We start from the raw sequence: 21,591 nt of genomic DNA, 5'->3' as shown, positions 1-21,591 counted from the left end.
CACAGCTTTACTTAATTCCTAGTTCTGCTTTACCTGCAGCCTGTTCCCTTTGGTCTCTTTTAAGGGAAAAAATGACTTGTGAAACAAGTTTAAGTAAGACTCCCAAGTTGGTAGCTTTCTTGTATAAATACACCCTTCATAAAACAAACTTTCTCTACAGTAAGGGGCCGAGTATTTCTCCTAGAGGGTGCATCTCTCAAATCAAGCAACCCAAGAAGAGCAGGCAGCAGTCACGGAAGGCAGGCTTACCTACTCCATTTGGAACTCGTCTTCTCCACTGTGAAGCCACGTAGGATCAGTTACAACCAGGATCCGGCCCGACAGGAACACCCTCATTCAAGCACTGGCTGATGATGGCACCAAACTGTTCTGCAAATTAAGAAACACTTAACTTTGAACAATATTGTCAAAACTGCCCCCATAGAGTCATTCCTGCATTCTCAAAGTGAAATTGCTGGGTTGGGGGGGGGGCTGTACAGTTTGGGGTTTTGGTTTTGTGATTACTTCAGTAACCAGAACAGTTTGAGTTACTTGCAACTGCTTCATTCCAGGCAGTGAATCTTTACATCCCACCCCCAAAAAACTCAAGAACTACATTCAAGACACACTCAAAGCAACGTACGCTTAAGAGTTAACAACTTAAATTCAGCTAATGATTTTGAATATAGTATTTAATGCACTGAATTAAATATTCAAGTCATACGTTAGGTTCCAACTTGGGGTTCACAGATCTGTTAAGATCGTCACCAAATACAACACACCATTAAAATCTGCCATGAACACACTGAAGGCTGGGTTAGAAGAACCTGGCCAGTTTCTGAGACGACAGCATAGGACAGCTGCAGCGTGAAGTCAACTTCACAGGACCCGGCTTGTCACACCCCCTGTATGCCAGTATCTGAGTTAGTTCTGACACGGAAACAGATTTTCGGTGTCTGCTATCCAACAGTCACCACTTGGCCAAGCAGTGCACGATTCCTCACTCGTTTTTCATTTTGTTCTGTAGTACCTGGAACATCCATCCTCTACAGTCCCAGAGAAGCACCATTACAAACTGACAGCGATTTCAACTTTGTTCCAAAGGAACTAAGGATCTTGTGAAATCTGTTTGAAACATTAACCATTTGCAGGCAAAACACACAAGTCTTACTTTTATAACTGACACAAGTGGTACGTTTCATTTTCAGTTGTATAAATTACAGTTCTAAACAGTAATACACAACTTACAGCTAGAGCTCAGGTATTCAGTGCTAGCCCCAAGAAATGAGAAGGCAAATTATAATCCAGCTAAAAACCTGGTTATGTATGGAGACACCTTAAATACTACAAAAAGACTGGTCAGAAACTTCGCTACCTTTGTAACAATCTAGCCAAGGAAGAACATGTATCCCAATTTTAAAAGACATGCAGAAGAGAAAGTTTATCCAAGGTGCTGCTTGTGGCCTTTCTGCATGCACACAAAACAACTGGACAACCATCATGGCAGATTTTATATTACTGAACTTTATGTACAAAAGCCGATTTCAAAGAAAACATTTAATGTAAAAACAATGGTTCATTTAAACAACTGAACTGGTTGTTTTTTGCTTGTGGTTTTTTTTTTTTTTTTTTCTTCTTCTTCTTACATCTACTGTACCATTCAAATTGTTTTTAACCAGCTTACAGGGAATCTTCAAAATCTATCAAAGGTACATATAGAAAAGGCATCTTTATAAATAGAAAACAATGGGATTTTTTCAGCTTTTATTATAAATTGACATGACATACAAAGTTTACTGGACAGAAGTAATTTCATTACTATTTTTGGGGGGATCACCAACTTTTTGTGCAAACAATGCTAGCCTTCTTTTAAGCATTAAGAGCATAACTGCTTAAGAAATGACATAAGCAATAATTCTAGAACTACATCTCCCCTAAAATAATCTATTTTTTTACATATGTGCACAGCTTTAGCAAATTAAAGCCAGAGAGAAATGCTTGATGTACTATCCAGAGGCATAATTAAGAGTTTGCTAAAACTCAGACAGCTGGCAAATTCAAGACGTTTGTAATGAAAGCTGCAGTTTCCCTCCTTCCTATTTTGTACACAAAATCAGTGACTAAGAACTTAATACTGGATGACAAATCACATCCACACCATTAGTTAAATAGTCTCACAGTTAAACACATCTTAAGGACCATCAAAATCAGTATTTACATTTTATAAATTTCTGAAGACACCATTAGAAAGCTTATATACCCCTTAAACAAACAGGGAACTGCATCTCATGGTGATGGAATGAAATAAAAAATTAAAAATACCTGTATTTACAGCAGCATTGTTCCTTTATAAATAAAGAATATGAAAAATGCAATATTTTAAGGATAATAAAAAATTGAGGTGATGTCACTCAACCACAGTGCTTGCTGGAATAAACCCTTCGGTGCTGATACTGTACCAGTAGTGAAACCACTTTCCATTGGAAAAAATCTGTAAACGTATGCATAAAATGTGTTAACAGCAGTGCAAAACTGCTCAAATATAGTTTAGTCAGCATCTTAGTATCTGTATTGAATACAATACATCACAGAATACTTACATAAGAAGTGCAACACATTTTCTGGTCCAATTTTACAGTGCATTTTTCCCTCAAGAGTGGCATCTCGAAAGCCAAAGCTAAACCTATGGCCTGGACTTGCAGTCTGTACTCAGGCAAACAGCAGGCATGAACTTCGAAAGAAGTTAATCGATGCAATGCCTACCTCCTGACTCTAGACTCTCGGCTTTAGCATGGCACGCTACGATGCGGAACCCCAGTAAAGAGGGTTCCCATCAAATCATTTGTGTAGCTGTGTAAATGCGGAATAAAAATATAAAGGAGCTAATGTTCAAGTTTAAAATGGTACACTGGGTGATCGATACATCAGAATTATCCACGAAAACCAAACTGCTGGTAACCTCAAAAAGCCAAGGTGGTACTTCACTGTGTCTGTAAGATGAAAAGCCAAGTTCTTTCCAAACAGGCACAAGACAAAGGAAGTGCTAAGTTTGCCAACTTCAATAATTTTAGTGTGGAAAAAAAAAAAAAAAAAAAAAAAAGAAAAGAGTTAATTTGTAATTTATGATCAATTGGTAAATGATTTCAAATACAAGGATCAAGGTTAAACTTTAAATAGTGAGACGTTATTTTCACAAAAAGCTAACTGGAGAATTTCTAAGAAAAGCAGAAACTGTATCCCAATCCCCCTTCCCCAATGTTTCACAACTTCATGGTAGGAAAAACAGCCAGATACAGATGCAAAAATCTTAATATAAAAACGGTTTTACATATACTTAAATTATGTAAATTCCATAAAGTTCTTAAGACACTAATTACTAAAATTACAAAAAGATTTTCATATTGCTCTTCATGCTCAAACTCTTAGAATATTGTCATTACATCACCAAAACCAATATACATGTACTTGCATAATTAACTGAATAGAAACCCTGTTAAAACAATATCCTTGTTGAAATCATTTATTTCCATCCAGCAGTGCCTGTTTGGAACCTCTGTATTTTTGTGTGTAATTCTTTATAGAGCTCATGCACCCTAGAATGTCACTTCAATGCTTGTCCGTTGAATGGCAATTGACTTTTGACTTCAGAGCTTTTGTTTCTTGCTCTGTTTTGTGACACCTGAGATGCTATCCATTTCTGAAATTCTCTCTCTCATATTATTTTCACTATATCCATTTGTTGTCCCACTTTGTTCCTCAGAAGATTCCTCATCTGTTGGGGAAGCTGATTCTCCTTTCTCTAACTTCTGCTGCATCTCTCGGAGCCTGGCAACAGCTTTGTCTATTGACATTATGCTGATGAGGTTAAAGTCATGCATGCTGACCAGATGTAGCATAAAGTTTCGACACAAGTTCTTCTTAATTATTTTTTGTCCATAGTTTTCCACAAACAGCATACAGGCGTGATTCATTTGATTGTCAGCAATAAACCTGTCAAATTAGAAAGCCATCATTAGGCAAGCAGGACACTTTCAAGACCAAAAAGATACCCTACAACATGGTTTATCAATGTAAATGCATAGTCCAGCTATTACATAGCCTCAACATCTGCAGTAGTGCTCTTTTCAAAGCCACAGCGCTACTAGGTGCAAGAACTTTTTTAAAACCTTAAAACACTCCTTACCAAATTATCCTTCAATGATCCTTCCCTAAACTGAGCTGAGTTTTAAGTACTTAGTGAATTGCAATGCAAAACGGCCAACCAAATCTATACCATAATTTATTTGTATCAAAACTAAGCACAGTAACATACCCGTGCTTCATAACGTGAAGATTCCATAATTTCATCACTTCTTTCTCTCCTTCGTTAACATCAGAAAATTCTTCAATTTGCTGGAGAGATAAAGGATTGGGAGAAAGGACAGAACAAACACACCCATGAGAACCACATGTCTGCTAACAAGTATTGAAAGCACACCTAAAATGCAACTTATGCCACCTACATGTCACAGAAATAACTACTGCTGAAAATTCGGGTACTGCAGCACTGCAGTCAAAAAGGTTGGAAAAGTCCTATCACGTAGAGACCTGTGATGATAAATTACTTCCACATTATATACACACCCCACTGTGTACTCCTGCGACACCAGCATCACTCCTCTGTAGGAGAAAACCAGCCACCAACAATGAAAACTTGTTAGGGCACATGCGGACAGAGCTAGCTTGGCAACTAAAGACATACTTGAAAATACAATCTTCGATTCCATGAATTTCTATCGTTATGGCTCAGCATCACACAATTTTCTACTTGCTCTTAAAGTAAATGCAGCATTTTCGCAACATATGCCCTGTTTGCTCCCTACAACAACTGCAGACCATCTTTTAAAAACCACAATCCACTTAATTTTGTGTAAATGCAGTAATTACAGTGATGGTTTTCTCCCGTAGCCATTCAGGGTCCTTTTCATCCTCACTGTCGACTTCCATTTCTTGTGGACGGAGAGGTAAACACGTGTCACTGTGGAAATACAGCCGATTGTGCCCGCTGCTGTATGTTCGCTGCTGTTCAACTTCTCCATCTTCAGATTCAAGAAATTCTGACATACTTGCTTTCGTACGCTTTGGCCTAGCAGAAGGGGGGGGGGGGGGGGGGGAAAGTAAATGCTTTCAACTATCATATCAAATATGCAAATACTAAGAACTGTAACTCATTAATACAAGTTACTCTTCTAGGCTATAGTTTGCAAAAATACTGGGGGAGGTGGGTCAATCACCAGCACTGAAATAAACCCCATTAAAAAACTTAACACCCTGCTCCAACCCACAGTCCATCTTTTGGGGAAGAAAATTTTAGGAAAAAGCAGTTACACAGAGTTCCATCACTAAGAATAGATACCTCAACTGAAAAGATGTAGAAAAACCACAGGTGAAGTTATCATTCTTCAGTAACATTTTATTTAGTCATAGACCACTGTACTTTAATGATAAGTAAAATGTAACACTGTTTACATTCACCTACAGATTTAGAAATCCCTAAGTTTCATAAATCTGGTCCATATGTGGTATCACACAAATAGAGACCGACTGTTTTCCACCTCCCCACCTGCAAACAAGTATGTGTGTGATAGGCGTCCTTTTGACTGGTCCATTGCGACTGAAGGCAAATCCGGGTTGACGATGGATGTCCTGGGGATTTCCTGCATAGGAGCCATCGTAACACTCATTGATAGATACATCTATCCTAGCACCTTTTGGATGATACTGAAACAGATAATTGCAAATACACTTAGCAAACACTAATGCCAATTCATCAGGAAGTTCAAGTAAGTAACCTTTTCAATTCTGAATACCTTAAGTATCACCCTGTCCATAACCTGACAGCTCTAATCACCTTTCACAACATCCAAATAATTTTTAACCTCTAGAAACAAATGATACTAAAGCTCCCCTGCTCTGTACCACTTCGTTTTACAGAAAACCACACAGAATGGAACTAATTATACAATTAAGGAAAATATCAGCAAGATTCCTAAGAAGCACCCTAGAAATTGGAACATTTCTAAATCTCTTAAAGCTTCTTGCTCCAAGCATAGATTGCATTGCCTTCTATTATGCCTCCATCACATAAAAAGAACACATTAACACAAAAGTAGCAGCTACAGTCAGAATTCACGCTCCAGTGATGGAGCGTTGTTTAAAAAATATATATATTTAAAAACATAATAAAAATCAAACCCACAATTCTTCCCCCCACCCCCCGCCACGTGACATGCAAACATTCACATACTATTCAAAGGAAGCTGCATTTAACCTGTAGATATGGTCCTACAACTGAACAGGCTAGTAACAAAATCACTGCATTATTAGTATCTGTGACAGATTGTATAGCGTTTCATAGTCCTAAACTCCAAAAATATACTTACAACATAATTAAAGATAAATCTGCTGTGGCAAAGTTTAAGATGTTTGAGTAAACTATACAGTTTCCGACAGTTCAGTGTGCACCATGGGCAATGTAAGTCATCTCGGGCTTCAGTCTGCTGTCTCGTGTTGTTGTTATAAAGGAACTGATGCAAACAAAGAAACGGGTAGCATTAACATCCAACACGTTTCATTCACTAATTTCTCATCCACCAAAAAAAAGTGGGATGTCATTTCAGGAGACCTCCACAGCAACAATAAGTTCCTGGGAACACTGCATCAGCTCAGTGTACTGAAACATCGGTATGTCAAGCATTTTTTCCCCCACAGGGAGACCACCTGTCCCCCTCCAGATGTCTAATAAGAGATGCCTTTTGTATTTTGGAACGTCAGACATGCCCCCAGGAAGATTAGCTTTCTAGAATACTTCCTGCAAGAAGAAATATGTGGAACAGCTCTTAATATGTGAATCTGAGACCCCTTAAGGCATCCACTAAAGAGGCAAACGGAAATTTCTACCCAGAGGAGAAGTGACCATTTTAATTCCATGCAGTATTTAGATTCTAGTTTCTCCCCTCTAATGCTTATTTGCAATACCTGGTAAAATATTCGCAACTTTTGTCGAGGTTCATTTAAAACATCTCTCTCTTTCCTTGTTTGAAGATCTGTCGGCAAGGATTCTTTCACAGCTGAAAAAAAAAAACCAACCATGTAGAGACATACGTGTCTGGTGAAGAGGGGAAAAAAAACAACCTGACATTGTTTCTTACCTCAGTATGGAAGTTCTGAGAAAGGCACACTGCTGCTGAGGGAAATGGGCTGCTCTATTGTATTTTGACCTAAGCAGCTGAAATCAGCAACAAAAAAGTCTTGATGCTCAGCTTCCTCCACAAATCTAAGACAAACCCACCACTTTTCAAAACCAGATGTATCTCCAGTTTTGGAGAACTCTTTAGAGAACTTAAAAACGGTCAAGTAAAAAGCAACACTTTTCTTACTCCATTTAAGCAAACAGAATTATTTAGCTATACCTAAAAGCACATGTGGCTGGGAAATACAAGAAACCCTTCCTTCAGATGGCTGCGTTGCAAATACAATGTTTAAATTCAATTTCACAAGTTCCCCAAGTAACACAATGGACAACGGTATAAAATGCAAGTAACATATGAAGTATTTAATGAAACCAACAAACTTTAACCCTTAACTCTTACCCCTCACTGTTTGTGTGTGTAATGGTGCCACTCAGTTGCCTCTGAGCCTCTTCCACACATTTTCAGCTCAGATTATTTGCTTCCATACAATTAACAAGAAACCACATGTGTCTAACCAGGTTTATCAATTTACCCTCAGGAGAGACCAAATAATGACACTTACTTGCTTCTGAATGGTAAAAAAGATGGCAAAACAGTCTCAGCTCTACTGACATAAGGAGATCTTTTAGAAGATGCACTTATTTCATACTTAGTATTTTGGACAACAAGGGAAATTTCATCCTCTTTCTATATGAAAGAAAGAGGCGGCCTGACATTCAGCCTGCACTACATCAGAGAAATTAGAATTCCATGGCTCAGTTACTTTGAGCACTTTGTAATTACAGCAAAGCTTAAGCTGCCACATTTAGAAAGTCTTTGATGCCTTTATTCCACTGATTTGCCTTGGGAAAGATGCCAAAGTAAAATGACAACACCAAATTCATATACCCTTGGGAAAGATGCACTGGATCTTTTTCTTTTACTAGCAGAACCTCTGATAGAAGTTTCCTACTATTTTCACTCTCCTCTTTTCTTGGTATTTGGAGACTGAAAACAGCACAATCATCACAAATGCCTTACAACGCTGTGCACTGCTCTACTATATTCCTGTATTAAGAGTCTGCTGTACTATTTTGGAAGGTGGCGCTTGCTCTAACTTTTATTAATTTACTAGAATACTTGGCTTCTCTGATGCAAGAAAACGTGAGTTCTATCAGTATGTTAGAAATGCAGCTGTGCCTCATCCCTACTCACCTCTGTATTTATTATGTAGTAAACTAGTACACACCTTCTAGAGTTAGTCAACATACCATCATTTCTTCTGCAAGTCTGAGCACACAACCTGCCTAACAAATTACAATACAGGTCTCCAAGAAACTGTAAAATACAAGGAGGGCGGGTATGAGGAAGTAAAGAGAAAGCAGAACAGCTCTTACAGTGAAAGTTCAACTGCTTCCTCACTTCTGTTGCCCTTCTGTTGCATATAATTTCATGTTTGTGTGTGTTAAGTGACATTCATTCATCCTGACCTAAGAGACCTAAGGTCTGCAATCCCTAGCTCAAGTAAAATACTCAATTCAGAAGACAGGACTCAGTCTTATTTAAATATTCTTGTACCATTTCCAAAGACAAAGATGTCTGTAGCTTGGCTGAGGTTGTTAGGGATCATTCTAGACAGTGGCTTCTGCACAAGCAGGGGGAAAATTCTTCTTGCTTTAACATTTGTATTACTACACACTAAAGCTCTAGAAGTCATGAAAAGAATTGCCGCTCTTAGAAAGTCTTCCCAGAGTTGTGCTATCACTGACCCGTCAAGTTTCCCACTATATACTGCAATACAACTGCACAAAAACACGCTTGTAAAAGCAATGTTTTTTCCATCATAGTAATTCCCTCGCTATCACTACTACAGCTCCAAAACCTCAGTTAAATATCCAACACAAAATCAGAGTCAAATAACATTTTGCACAAATTCCCCAAATGCACTACCAATGACGAACCCCAAAACTTCAAGCAAGACAGCTCTCCACACACAGTGCCTGGCCACATACCCCAGAGACATGCCTGGAGACAGAATGACTGCACTCCAGATAATTACTTCTTTAATAGGGACCTAGAAGCTTCTTAATCACACAGTCCCAATCTGGTGACAAGCTTGGAAATACTGATTACTCTGAAGTGAACTGGGTGCCAGTCAAGAATCTAGGTATGTTCACAGTTGTTTAAAAAAACAGAAGCAGCCTGTTGTCTTCCGTACAATTTGTTTTCCAGCTGTCCTTGGGCCTCACCTGCGAGCACAACATTCCAAGCCAAATTTACTAACAACTGTGAGCCAAAAGAAAGATAACATCTAGGCCAGCCCCCACTGCCACTTAGGAATCAAAGGGGAGTTTAGATTAAATATGACCTTGAGACAGGAAACTGCTACTAATATAAAAAAAGGACACAATGGTCAAAGGTGCCTTTTCTTTCTAGTATCAAAAAGTATTTTAGTAGCAGCTTTTTGGAGCTAAGCTGTCGGACAGCAAGGAAGAAACATGTTTTTAGAAACATATTAACAAATCCACAATTAAGCAACCAAAACACAAATTTGTATTTAAAAATGTAAAAGCTACATTAAGTTTAACTTTTGGGTTTAATTATAACCAAACAGCATGCTACCTGCTGCACAGCTACATCACTTTGTGCAGTTTTCAGTAACTAGGCTCAGTATACAATCAGCTACCCCCACCCCAGCAGTATTTTGCAAGTAGATCTAACAACTCTTGAAGGAGAAAAAGTCACGGGACTGTGTTTTTTATCTAAATGCGTATTGTAATACTACAACCTTCTGTAAAACACAGCAAGTACGTGTCAGTTAATGTTTTTATATCATGCATGAATTAAAAGTGTGCTATCATACATTCTTTGAAAATTATTAAGGTCAAACCTCCTAAGCCCATTAAGGTTTTCAAGGTAGTTAGCTAACCTTACGAAAAGAGAAATATTCCCAGAAGACTTTCCATAGAGAAACTGATCTTGAACTCTTATCTGTTTTTTTAACATAGACCTACAGAAATACCAAAGGACATTCTACAGTTTTTCTAAAATAGCGCTTCAAATCACCTCTGTAAATTCAGGATAAATAGAATTTTATTTTCAGCAGCTTCCCAAGACAAGCTTTTGAGTAACAACAACAGAACAAGTAGTTTCTAGACACTTCAATAGCTCTTGAAATGATGTGTTTGAACTTATAATGGGATATATTAAGGTAACAAAACCTATAATTTTAGATTTGCAGTGAATATTAGCAGACTGGGTTAATGTATTTAACATTATGTAATCTTCCACGTAGTGGATCAGATTACAATGGTAATTACATTAAATTTTCAATGACACTGTAGCCGCCACAGAAGTACCAGTGCTACATTAAATACAAACCAAGCGAAATAGTAAAACCAATTGTCCACTATTTAAAAATGTTTCCATGAAGCAAGGTTAAGCAACCCAATTTTAAACAGTCTACCCACTACTGCTTTTAACGTGATATATATTTAATGTTATGATAAAACAGTTCAAAAGCTGATTATGAAGTCTGATAATATGTAAACTCTTCTGGAAAGAATATATAGGAACTAACTTGCAGAAGGAAACAAAACCAGTTATGTTTCAGATCACTGAAAAAGTCCAAAATTAAAAAAACATTTATTTTAAAATGACAATGCTCTAAACATTAACTAATGACTAGGAAGAAACAAGTTCAATAATACTTACAGATTAATTTACATATAACAAATACAGACTTACCTTACATTTTAGTAATAGTTTGCAGACTTGCTACATTTTTCTCTTACCCACATAGAATTATATTTAGACAGTACTAACTGTAAGCTGTATTCTATCTAGACAACCTCAGACTGCCCAAAATTAATAAAAGCAGAAAGAACCTTTAGGCTCAACAGAAATCTTTGTTAACTGGTGTGAATACGCAGAAAATGCAGCTAGATAATATATATAGTGCTTCCATCACGGGATCACGCCTAGACATCAAACTATGCATCCAGGGGATTAGTGCCAGCTCACAAGCATTCTGGAAGAACCTGAGTTGCCTTTATACCACAGACACGCAACACAGCGTATGGTGGTTTAGGCAGTTTCTGTCACATTTCACACTAGCAGCTATGTTTTCCAAGAGCTTAACATATATCATACAATAGACAAATTGTAAAACTATATTCACTAAAAAGCATAAAACCCCCCTTAATACTATAAATCCATATACTTGGATTAGTACTACTGAATACAGTAATTAAAATTAGTAGAGTAAAACAGAATCCCAGAAGTCCTATTCACAGATTTCCTCCTCAATTTATTTCACATCAGGATTTGCGAGCGTTATATACAATCGCTTCAATGTTGTCACGACTTCAAAGACTCCACTATTTTTAGCTTTTAAACTTACCTGAAGAATGTACAAAATATGGGACACGACAAAGCCCATTCATTTTTGCTCTTCATTTTTAAGATAACCTGAAGCAGTTGCACCAGCAAGACAGGAACCCTGAAGCACAGAAGTGCCGAGCAGATGACTATTCAGTAGCAAAACCAAACTTTGCTTACCTATAGTCTGAGTATGTTTAACAGAATTGGGCTTGTTTTCTTGAGGGAGGCTTTCAGAATTTCGTGTTGCAAGAGGCTTAGCTATAGGAGCTGTAGACTTATCGTTTGTGTCTCCTGTCCAACGAAGAGTAAACTGAAGCGTAGGTCCCTGAGAAAATGTTTCAAATGGAGGCAATCTCTGGGGGGCAGGGGTGGGGGGGGGGAATCAAAAATAGAACAGCAGATTTAGTGTCTTCCCCTGTACAAAAACAATCACGAGAAAATATTGACAGAATGGGCACAGATGTAATTTTTTAATCACCTGAAGTCCTTGTGTTTTCAGCATAAACATACACATTTAGATATACTAAAATAAAAAAAAAGATTAAAAAGATGACTATGCAATTAAGCAACAACTTCATGTACATACTGTGGCACACATTGATCTTTGTGAAACACTAAACAGCATGGACTCTAACTAGAAAGAAAACAGCACTTGCCTACCACCCTGCTGCCACTTCTCTTTCTGCTCACACCTACTCCTAATTCTGCAGAGCAGTATTGTATATTAATACATGAGCTTTAAGAAACGTACCACTGTCTGCTGTAGAAATGCTATTGTAATATTCTCCTGTGGATATGTTCTTCTATTCCACTCACTTACCAAGTCAGTCGTAATAAAGAAATATAAGAGACCTGAGTTAAATCCAAACTCCTATTATCAAGTATAATACCCTAAATTTATCAATGAGATTACAGAATTCCATCCTAAAAGCTCTTTATTTTATTTAGGTCTCATTAGTTTACAGAAATGCTATTGCGAAACCAGAAAACCAGTGACAATGTACTTTTATCTGGGTGACAAACACACTGGCCATGACTGTTTTCTGTTCTCTTTATGGTAGCACCTCCAGCTTGTAAAAACTGTCTCATATTGTCCCAACAGAAAGCAACCGTGTCTAACAAAGTTACAGCAATTTGTATGTATCTTTTTAAGCACATTTACATGTGAAGGATCACTTCCTCTGATCTTCATAAAAGCTGTTTCTAGATTTTTAATTTTAATTTCTTGAACAATGTTTAACAGAATCAGTATTCCAGGTAAAGGCTGAACTGGCTAATAGAGCTTACAACTATGTTTTTACTGTATATTTTCGATCATCTCTGCTTTTCTCGTAATTGTATAATCATGCTGATACACCACTATTTCGCAAACATTTAGTCTTTTCATATTCTTTGCCTCACAACTGATACTCTCCCAGGACACAACAACATGTGACTACGTAAGTGCATACAACCACCTACATTCACTGTATCACCAAATGTTGATTCAGCTCAGTCAACAATTTCTCCCTGCACATCAATTACTCCTACACTGACACACCCTCTTCCTTTCATCACTAAATTTCATCAGCATTTTCTGAAGGTATGTGTATAAAATCACACCTATGAAAGCTCTGGGTTCTTATTTCTTTCCCCAGAATATTCTGCTTCTGCAGTTTCTTCCTTTGGATTTGTCCATTTGAATTTATTACAGTAACAAACATTTAAATTGTCTGATTTTTGCAAGACAGAAATTCAGAAGTCATTGGAAGAGACAGCTTCCCTACCTACAGTAGTGAACATGTTCGTATTAATGACCTAGCGTAGCCAAAGCCTTCCTAAACCAAGAGCTAAATTGAAACTTATGTCCATACATCCTAAAAGAGAAGTATATTCTCTGTTAAATTTAATCCATTTTCAGAGGAACAGCCACTGACAGCATTTCAAATAGTCTTCCGCATTAATCCAGACCATTTTAAGTGAAGACAAGTCTTTCAACCACTAAAGCAATCCATACCTTCCCATCAAGTATTGTTTCCCATGTTGCTCTTTTCTTGCTAATGGGACACTCTTCCATTTCCTGCATGGCCACTTCATACTCCCCATCCAGAAGCTGCAAGCGCCTGTCAGGACAAAAGTAGCTCATTTTTATTGCTCGCCTATTAAAATATAGAGTACATTTCACAGTAACTAGGTTTCCATGAACCTAAAGGCAGATTTTCTGGCAGATTTATTTGGCAACTAGGTATGGATCTTAGGTAAACACTATCCATCACAAAAAAGCTGCCCAATACCAAACATTAATGTAAAAGCCTCCATCCAAGCGATTCCAAGAGATGTGGGAAAGCTATTGTTAATACAAAATCAATACCATGACTGCAATCTTCCTGTGAAGAAATAAACCTCAAACTGAATGACACCCCCTTCTAATCACCTCTTATTTATTCTTGCTTTATTAATAACTAGTCTACTCTAGAAAACCAGTATGACCTCTGATCAGACCTCCAAAACGTAAGAATCCTATCTGAGTATCAGAGCCATGTCACATGTCACCTGAAGAGGACTTCAACATAATAAATATAAACTATGACATTCTCAAAAAGCCAACAAAATTGTTTTACATAAACTAGAATAAGTCAAACATGTTAACTGGCATGCTACATTTTCATCTTCCTTTCTATCTCACCCTGCCTCCTCCTATGTAGCAGTCTGTTCAGTGAGGCTTGTGAAATTCTGATTGTTACTTAAATAGTTGTATTTTGTTGCCACTTGCTGAACAGCAGAGGAGAAGCAGAAAAGAAAAAGCAGTGAATCAAAGGTAGTCTCAGGAACATGTTTCATGGATACATGTGTTTTAAAGATATCAACAAAAATGAGCAAATAATATCCATTTACAATACAAGCCCACTTCCCCAATATTTCTTATTTTTTAAGACATTACCTTCTGAAGCAATGGCCCTGAATTCCTGACAACAGATCATAAGCTACAGAAGCATCATTCAAAACAAACAAGTTTCTAAATAGATAAATTCCGTGTGAACTCATGCAAACTGTTAATGCAGTTTGTACTTGGGAATTACGTCTTGCAGAAAAATGCTGTTTCTAGTTTCAGTATTCTACAGTGAGATACTGGAACAGGTAAACTACAGCCTATCTTTTTCTTTTACATATAAACTATACTACAGCAGAAGTACCCCAGCAGAATAAAGTTATAAACAACCCAAGTAAGCCACCAGAGATCTTTTATTCTGTTTCTTGACAGGATCTTGCTAACCACTAACTCCATCACTTACTCTAGTTAGAATAGTAAGAGCTTCAAAAGATAAAAAAAAACCATACAGATAGAGAAGGTAATGGCCTTAAAACAATACTTGTCCTAGATCTTCATGATTATATATAATAGTTTTCCAGGCCTGGAGCTGGGGTAAAATATCTTCTCAATTACTCCATCAAACAGAAGACTGTAACTTCAAGAGGTTAACATAAATTAATAGTTTATGCAATTTTATTTTTTTATATACATAATAGTATTATGTATTATATATATGTACAGCAGAATGGGTGAAAGTGTCCTAGCTTATGTATTACTGCTACAAAACCACCTAACGGTTCGTATCATGTTTAGCATACAAAAGTTCCCCAGTGTATTTAAGTAAGAGAAAAGAACAAAAATATTGTCAAGACTTCTAAAAAGGTAAGACATTTATTAAAAAAAACTCTACTTGAAATGTAAGACTTCTAAAATCGTATTCAGATAAATGACCATTTTGTCTGAATCACTTGGAGCCATTTTAAGCAACTTTTTCTTGAAGCTATATTTGTATTTTTACTAACAAAGAAGTTATCTAGTAAATGGTATGCTACCGACTTTCTGAACTATATGGATTGCTCTAAGCTATAGCTACATGTGAGTCCACTCCACCTTCTTTAAAATATATTAAGTAGCATCAAGATAACATATATTAAAATGTTTCATCACACTTAAAGTACATGACAGAGTAAGCCTATTATGATTTTAATTACTGCTTTGATTTCACTGTAGTACTGAAGAACTAATGTCTTCTTTAGGTGTTAGTAGAGTAAGATCTGTGACTGCATCATCAAGAGTTTGGGCACAGAGAAAATTATGCCACCAAACAGCATGTGAGCAGTAAGCATATTTCAGAGATTTTTTTGTTTGTTTTACTTCTAATTATGCTGTCACTGATCTTTAACAGAACCACAGAAATTGGAACTCTCAAAAAACTGACAAGAAACAAACTGATGCATATTAACAAGACAATACTGAAATTCATAAAAGGGAATTATTTACTATTATCACTGAACAGGTCTCAGTATAAAGTATGCATTATGAAACCATGCAGGCTTAAAAAAACCAAAAAAACACACAACAAAAAACAAGCCTAAGCTGTTATGGTAAGTGCAAACTAAGAAAATGCAGCCAAAGACAGCCAAAACTGAAAATAAAGAACAGATTTAAGTTTAATACTAAAGAAATCCCTAATGAATAACAGAAACTATTTATTTTGGATAGTATTACCTGTTTTTATCAAATACAGTCATTTGTGCTACAAATGTCTTTTCCCCATCTTCACGATTTGAGGAGTTTCTTTTTCTTCTAGCTGGAAGCTCCTCATTGACATCTATACATAAGAGATACAGTATTCAACTATTATAGAAGCACAAATCCAAAGGATCAAACAGCTTCTATGCAACTGTAGAATATAACTGGCTGTTGATTACATCTGCTGTGTCATACAATAGCAAAGGACAGTATTTAATGAACACCTCGATGGCAACAGGAAGAGCACTTAGCTTCTGAGTAATCATATTCTATGTAAATTCACATATATTTATAGTTTAGTCCTTTTACTCTATCACCATAAAGAGTTTGGGATTTGATCTTCCTCCCCTTCTAGCTATAAAATAGTGAGGAAGTTTTTCATTCTGCATGAACTCTCCAAGGCTGTAACATATCCTAAGATTACAAAAATAGCTTTTAAATAACTGTTACTGAAGTATTTTCTTCATCGGCTAGTCATTTAGTTTTGATGAGAGACCACAAGTGCACCTGTAGCCGAGTCAGTAGTGACCAGTGTTGGGCAGGTTTAATGATACTCACAGCAACCACAGGGCTGTCTTACATTATCCGCCCTCTGACAGGGTTGCCTCACTCCTTCACTATCACACGCTAGTAAAAATTGGTGTTAAATTTACACTAAGATAGAAGCACAGTTTCCAGCTACCAGCTGTATTTTAGCCCCATCTTGACCAAAACCACGTGAAAGCCAGTTCAGTCACTCATCTATTACTGGCCCGTCTCAAAAGCATGACCTATGCTGCACATCAAGACAACCGTATATGTGCCTACAAGATTAACCCTGTAAAAGCGTATTTAAAGACTGAAGTTACCAATGTTTTCATTAGTTTCACCATTGATCAGTCCATTAAAATCTCTTCTTCCTGGGCGAGTTACTCTGAATAACAATGAGTAAGACTTCACCATATGGCTGTTGCTTGGTTCAAACTCATTGCTGGAAACAGCAAGTGATGGGAAGTTGCCTGGTTTTATTTGGCTGAGGTCTGGGTTTAAAGGCACCTGCTTTTTACCTGTAGGAACCTGTCTTATCGGACAACTGACATCCTGTAGGAAAACAAGAAAGCTAAGGTTTAGGTTTTTAGAATACAGAGTAAAGACATTTAGTGTTAAAATTTGTATCGTTTATGAACTGTACTTGTCCTGCCATCTTTTTGAAAATAAGCCTTGTAACAGATGTAAATAAAAAAATCTGGAATAACAATCCCAGGTTTTAAATACAAAAACAGATATTTGAAAGTGTAAATAAAACTGGCATTTTATAACCACTTCTGGCAATAGCCATCTTTCTCTAAGTGATTGAATTAACAACACTAACATGAGTCACTCAGAAAGACTGTAGAACAGTCATTAATACTAATTTAATTCTGTTTACCTAAAGAAATTAAATGTTTTGGTTATACATATATATTTCAAGGGCTTCCTATCTTCTCCCTCCAATATTATAAAGTGCACTTTGCGCTATCTGGGAGATAAAGAACCACTTACCTAGGATTTATTATATTCAGTATCTCTCAAATAGATCATTGAATACTGTGAAGCATTGGAAAAACAAGGCAAGATGGCCTAAGCATGAAACTTGCAGCAAAACATTTCAAATAACCATCAGCACCTCCTGCTTTTACCATATTCATCCATACTATAGCAAGTAACAAAATGGCTAGAAACAATATTAACTCTTAAAAACATGTCAAAACAGCTTAACATTCTTAGAGAAAATACACAGCGTTCTGACTGCAAATCTTTGCCTTTTTGGTTAAAAATTACAGCCTGCATTACTGAGCCTCCCATATTCCCATAGCTGTGAAGATAATTTGCCAACTGGTGTGAAAAACATAGCTAAAACAGCAAGCAATTTCAAAGATGCTTTAAAAGAAAGATGAAAATTGTTTATGATTCATAGTAGCTAAAATCTGCAATAATTGAGATTATCAATGTAAAAAACATACGTACAGAAAAAACAAGGGAAGAGACAAGACTTGGCACATGACTGGGGAATTCAAAACAATTAAGAGTTCATAAATAAAAAGGAACAAGTCCAAAAGGCATAGACTATGATTTTGTGATTGCCTGGTTAACTTAAGCCACTGGATATCACAACAGAATTAGTTTCATGATGTGATACAAAAACCCTGAAGTAAAAAATAGAGGTGGCTGAAGTTCAGAGTGAATCTGACTTACAAGCGTGCTGAATTTTGTGAATAAAGTAGAATTTTTTGAAAAACTTCCAGTTATTTCTCACAAAGCAGAGCAAAATCCATATATATATGTACACACTTCTTAAGAATCCCTTACCTAGTCAGTAGAAAACTTGAATAGATTGGTTCTTAAATTTAAAGACAAAATTAATCGCAACAAAGCATCATTCCACCATCTTTTTGTATGGTAATGTTAATTAGATGTTCCAGAATCAGATAAATATTTTGATTTAATATAAATAAACAGTTTGTCAAATAATTTTTACCTTTCGTTTCTTGTGGCAAACTTTCACAAGCAGTACTTCCAGGGTTACAGAATTTTGTTCGTTCTCTGAGTTTTGCGATGGCTTATCTAAACAGAAAAATATTTTAAGTTCTGAGAAAGCCAAGATCTATTCAATGGTGTAAATCCACCTCTAATTTTTTAACTACAGGTACCTCCCGAGTTAAACAAAGACCTTTAGCCATATTCCAAGTTTCAATTCTTCCCAAAGTTACTGCAAACTCCCAGCTGAGAACATATCCCACCTAACTATTCAAATACTAGCAGATCAAAAAAGCATAGTTGATCTCCAGTGTTTAAAAGAATATGCTTTTTACCTTTGGCATTGCCAAACTTTCATAGGAGAGAAAAAAAGACACAGGTAGATTTAAGGAAAATCAGAATTTCAGAGGAGTCAAAACATTTCCTGTATTTTTTTTTTTCTTTACAGCTTGTAAAGCTAGAATTTGGTTTGCATCAGAACTTCAAGACCCAGATGCCATTAGACAAGCAAAAGAAAAAAAAAAATTAAAGGCTGTGCAAGGTTAAGTGTATGCACAATAGCTGTTAAAGGACTCCTGGAAAAATTGAAAAAAGTATTAAAAGACTTGCCTTCACAGTCTCTGCAGTATAAATTTCCTAGAGCCTGGAATCTTCAAGACAGCTACTACCAGCAGTACGATCAGCAATACGAATTAAGAACTGCCTTACAAAATGAATTTAACTGTATAGTAAGAGAACTTTTAATCATGTGAATTTATATTTACCCAAAAACATGCTCTCATACGGAAAAATAATACATAACCAAGTTTTATCTTTTTATCTAGTTAAAAAACATTTTGTAGAAAATCCTGAAAAACAAGGATCAGTCAGAACTGAATGAATCTATAAGAAGTTATTTCTGCTCTTTTAAAATCTTACAAACAGCATTAAGGGCTCAAGTTAAAAAACTCAATGGCTTCAACTTAGTCCATGTCACAAAGAATCTAACATTCAATGAAATACTTTGTTATGCTGATCAGAATATAAAGAGCAAAGCTTTAGCATAGTAAAGACAACATAACCCACATCTCTTCAGTAGGTTTTCTCCCTACACTACATCCACATTGAACAAACTTGATGTGTTTCAGTTAAGAGAAAGTTCTGGTAACTCATCTAGAGAGACCAGCAGTTTTAGGAAACAAATGGATTTTTTTTTATTCTAAACACAAGACACATAGAAATTCAGGCTGGGGCAGGGGGGAACCCAGCCAAAAGTCTACTACACTCTCAAGAGTTTCTAACATAATTTCTATCCAGACAAATAAGTATATTAATTACACCAGCTTCATTAATTTAAATATTTCCTATATTTAATATCCACTACAACATCAGTTCTGGTGGTGATATCTTTTTCTTTGGAACAAGTTATCACCAGGGTTTCACTGTATGTAGTACTCCCAAAGCGAGAGGTTTTTATAATTAACAGTAGTGTCACGTACTCTAAACGTTCAAAAACAAATAGAAAGTCATCAACTACATCAACACCTGAAAAACCTACTTCTGCCCATGTCTGTGTATGACACTAATAAAAAAAGCAGTAAAGCCTGTCAGAAAAAATCTGTTGAACAACTACCCTATCCACTAGGTACTTTAAATTCCATATGCAAGGTTTACTACTACATACTGTCCTGGAAGAATCAGATTTTGAAGTTATATATCTGAATTTAAGACACATCAGCACACCTTTTCCTCTACCTTTATTCTATACTTCTCTATTCTTATCACTGGCTGCCCCCAAAGTCTCCTGTGGTTTCCCAGCTTAAATACTCAAGGCAACAACATGTAACATGACATTCCCGAGAGCAGGAACAAGATGAATACTATCCATTGAGACCAGCAGTATCCTGAAGTTCCAGAAGCAAAATGTTCACTATCTACAGATTTTAAGAACTTTCTCAGAATACTACAGTTTGATAAAGAGGGGATTCTGAAATCTAGACATCTGCAACTTTAATACTTTCAAATAAAAATAAATAAAACTTTCAAATATCTTACTGAATAGATCCAGTTAAGCATAAGATACTTTGAGGGAACACAGCAACTTCCAGAAAAAAGTACAAAACCTGTTACATGATTCTTATCATCTTTTACATTCAAAGACTAATATGCCATTCAGAATATTTTTAACTAAAAAATTAGAAACATCACTTTGTTTTGATAGATAAACAGCTGATTTTTTTCAGGGAAGTAAAAAGACAGTGAATTTACCATGCCTATACAGCACAACACACGTCACTTCTGCTTTCATTAAAGGAACAGAACCCTTCATGCTGGTCCGTGAACTCCAGTATGCCTATTTTGACTTATGTGCATAGAAGACATAACAGAATGACTGGAAGTCACTAAAACACGGACTTCTGTTGCTTTTACAATCGCTGACACAGCCTTTGCCTCCTTTCTAGGCTCTACTGGACAAAAATTATTCTCAAAAATAAAACACATTGATCCTTTTAAGTATTTGAAGGCTGAGAGTATCTTAAAGCTACTTCAAATATCCCAAAAGACACACTCCTAGAAAAAGACTTTTCTTCAGGAACTTCTCAAGGTCTGTTTCAGTTTGAATAGACGATGACCTTAAGTATTTCGCAAAAACACTGTTTCGACTAAAACCCCAGAAGGCTTATCTGCATAACATTACAATTACACTACAACATATTTAAAGCGCTACTGAAAGTATTGTTAACTAATGGGACAGTCTGAGTTTAAATGAGTTAAAATCTGCATCCAAACAGCAGAGATTAAAAATACTCAAATATTCCCCTCACAGATCTATATTAATTTCAAAGGTGCTCTACAAATTAACAGTATAATGAATGAATTAGCAAACATACCATTTTTGTGGAAGAACCCAGTAAATGTAAGTTGCAAATGAGCAGACAAGCTAAACAGAAAAAAAGAAAGGAAATGTTAGATCAAATAAATATTTTCTTCTCACAGCAG

At 36.3% G+C, this 21,591-nt stretch overlaps 1 protein-coding gene across 1 annotated transcript in view; it reads right to left on the bottom strand.

Annotated features, from left to right (window-relative positions):
* Positions 1-1,472: 1,472 nt before the first annotated feature.
* SUZ12 (SUZ12 polycomb repressive complex 2 subunit) overlaps positions 1,473-21,591 on the bottom strand; it is a 31,576-nt gene continuing 11,457 nt past the window's right edge. Inside the window, exons 5-16 of the mRNA XM_055726568.1 lie at positions 21,483-21,532; positions 18,614-18,699; positions 16,965-17,196; positions 16,093-16,195; positions 13,570-13,675; positions 11,751-11,928; positions 6,997-7,088; positions 6,402-6,545; positions 5,582-5,739; positions 4,906-5,104; positions 4,292-4,371; positions 1,473-3,969 (exon numbers count right to left, since the gene is read on the bottom strand). Of these exons, the coding sequence (XP_055582543.1) occupies positions 3,624-3,969; positions 4,292-4,371; positions 4,906-5,104; positions 5,582-5,739; positions 6,402-6,545; positions 6,997-7,088; positions 11,751-11,928; positions 13,570-13,675; positions 16,093-16,195; positions 16,965-17,196; positions 18,614-18,699; positions 21,483-21,532 (1,774 nt within the window). The 3' untranslated portion in view covers positions 1,473-3,623. The remainder of the gene's footprint in view (positions 3,970-4,291; positions 4,372-4,905; positions 5,105-5,581; positions 5,740-6,401; positions 6,546-6,996; positions 7,089-11,750; positions 11,929-13,569; positions 13,676-16,092; positions 16,196-16,964; positions 17,197-18,613; positions 18,700-21,482; positions 21,533-21,591) is intronic.

This window comes from Falco cherrug, chromosome 1 (assembly GCF_023634085.1).
Source record: "Falco cherrug isolate bFalChe1 chromosome 1, bFalChe1.pri, whole genome shotgun sequence".
NCBI lineage: Eukaryota > Metazoa > Chordata > Aves > Falconiformes > Falconidae > Falco > Falco cherrug.
Note: the sequence above shows the minus strand (reverse complement) of the source record. Positions and strands in the feature narration are given on the sequence as shown.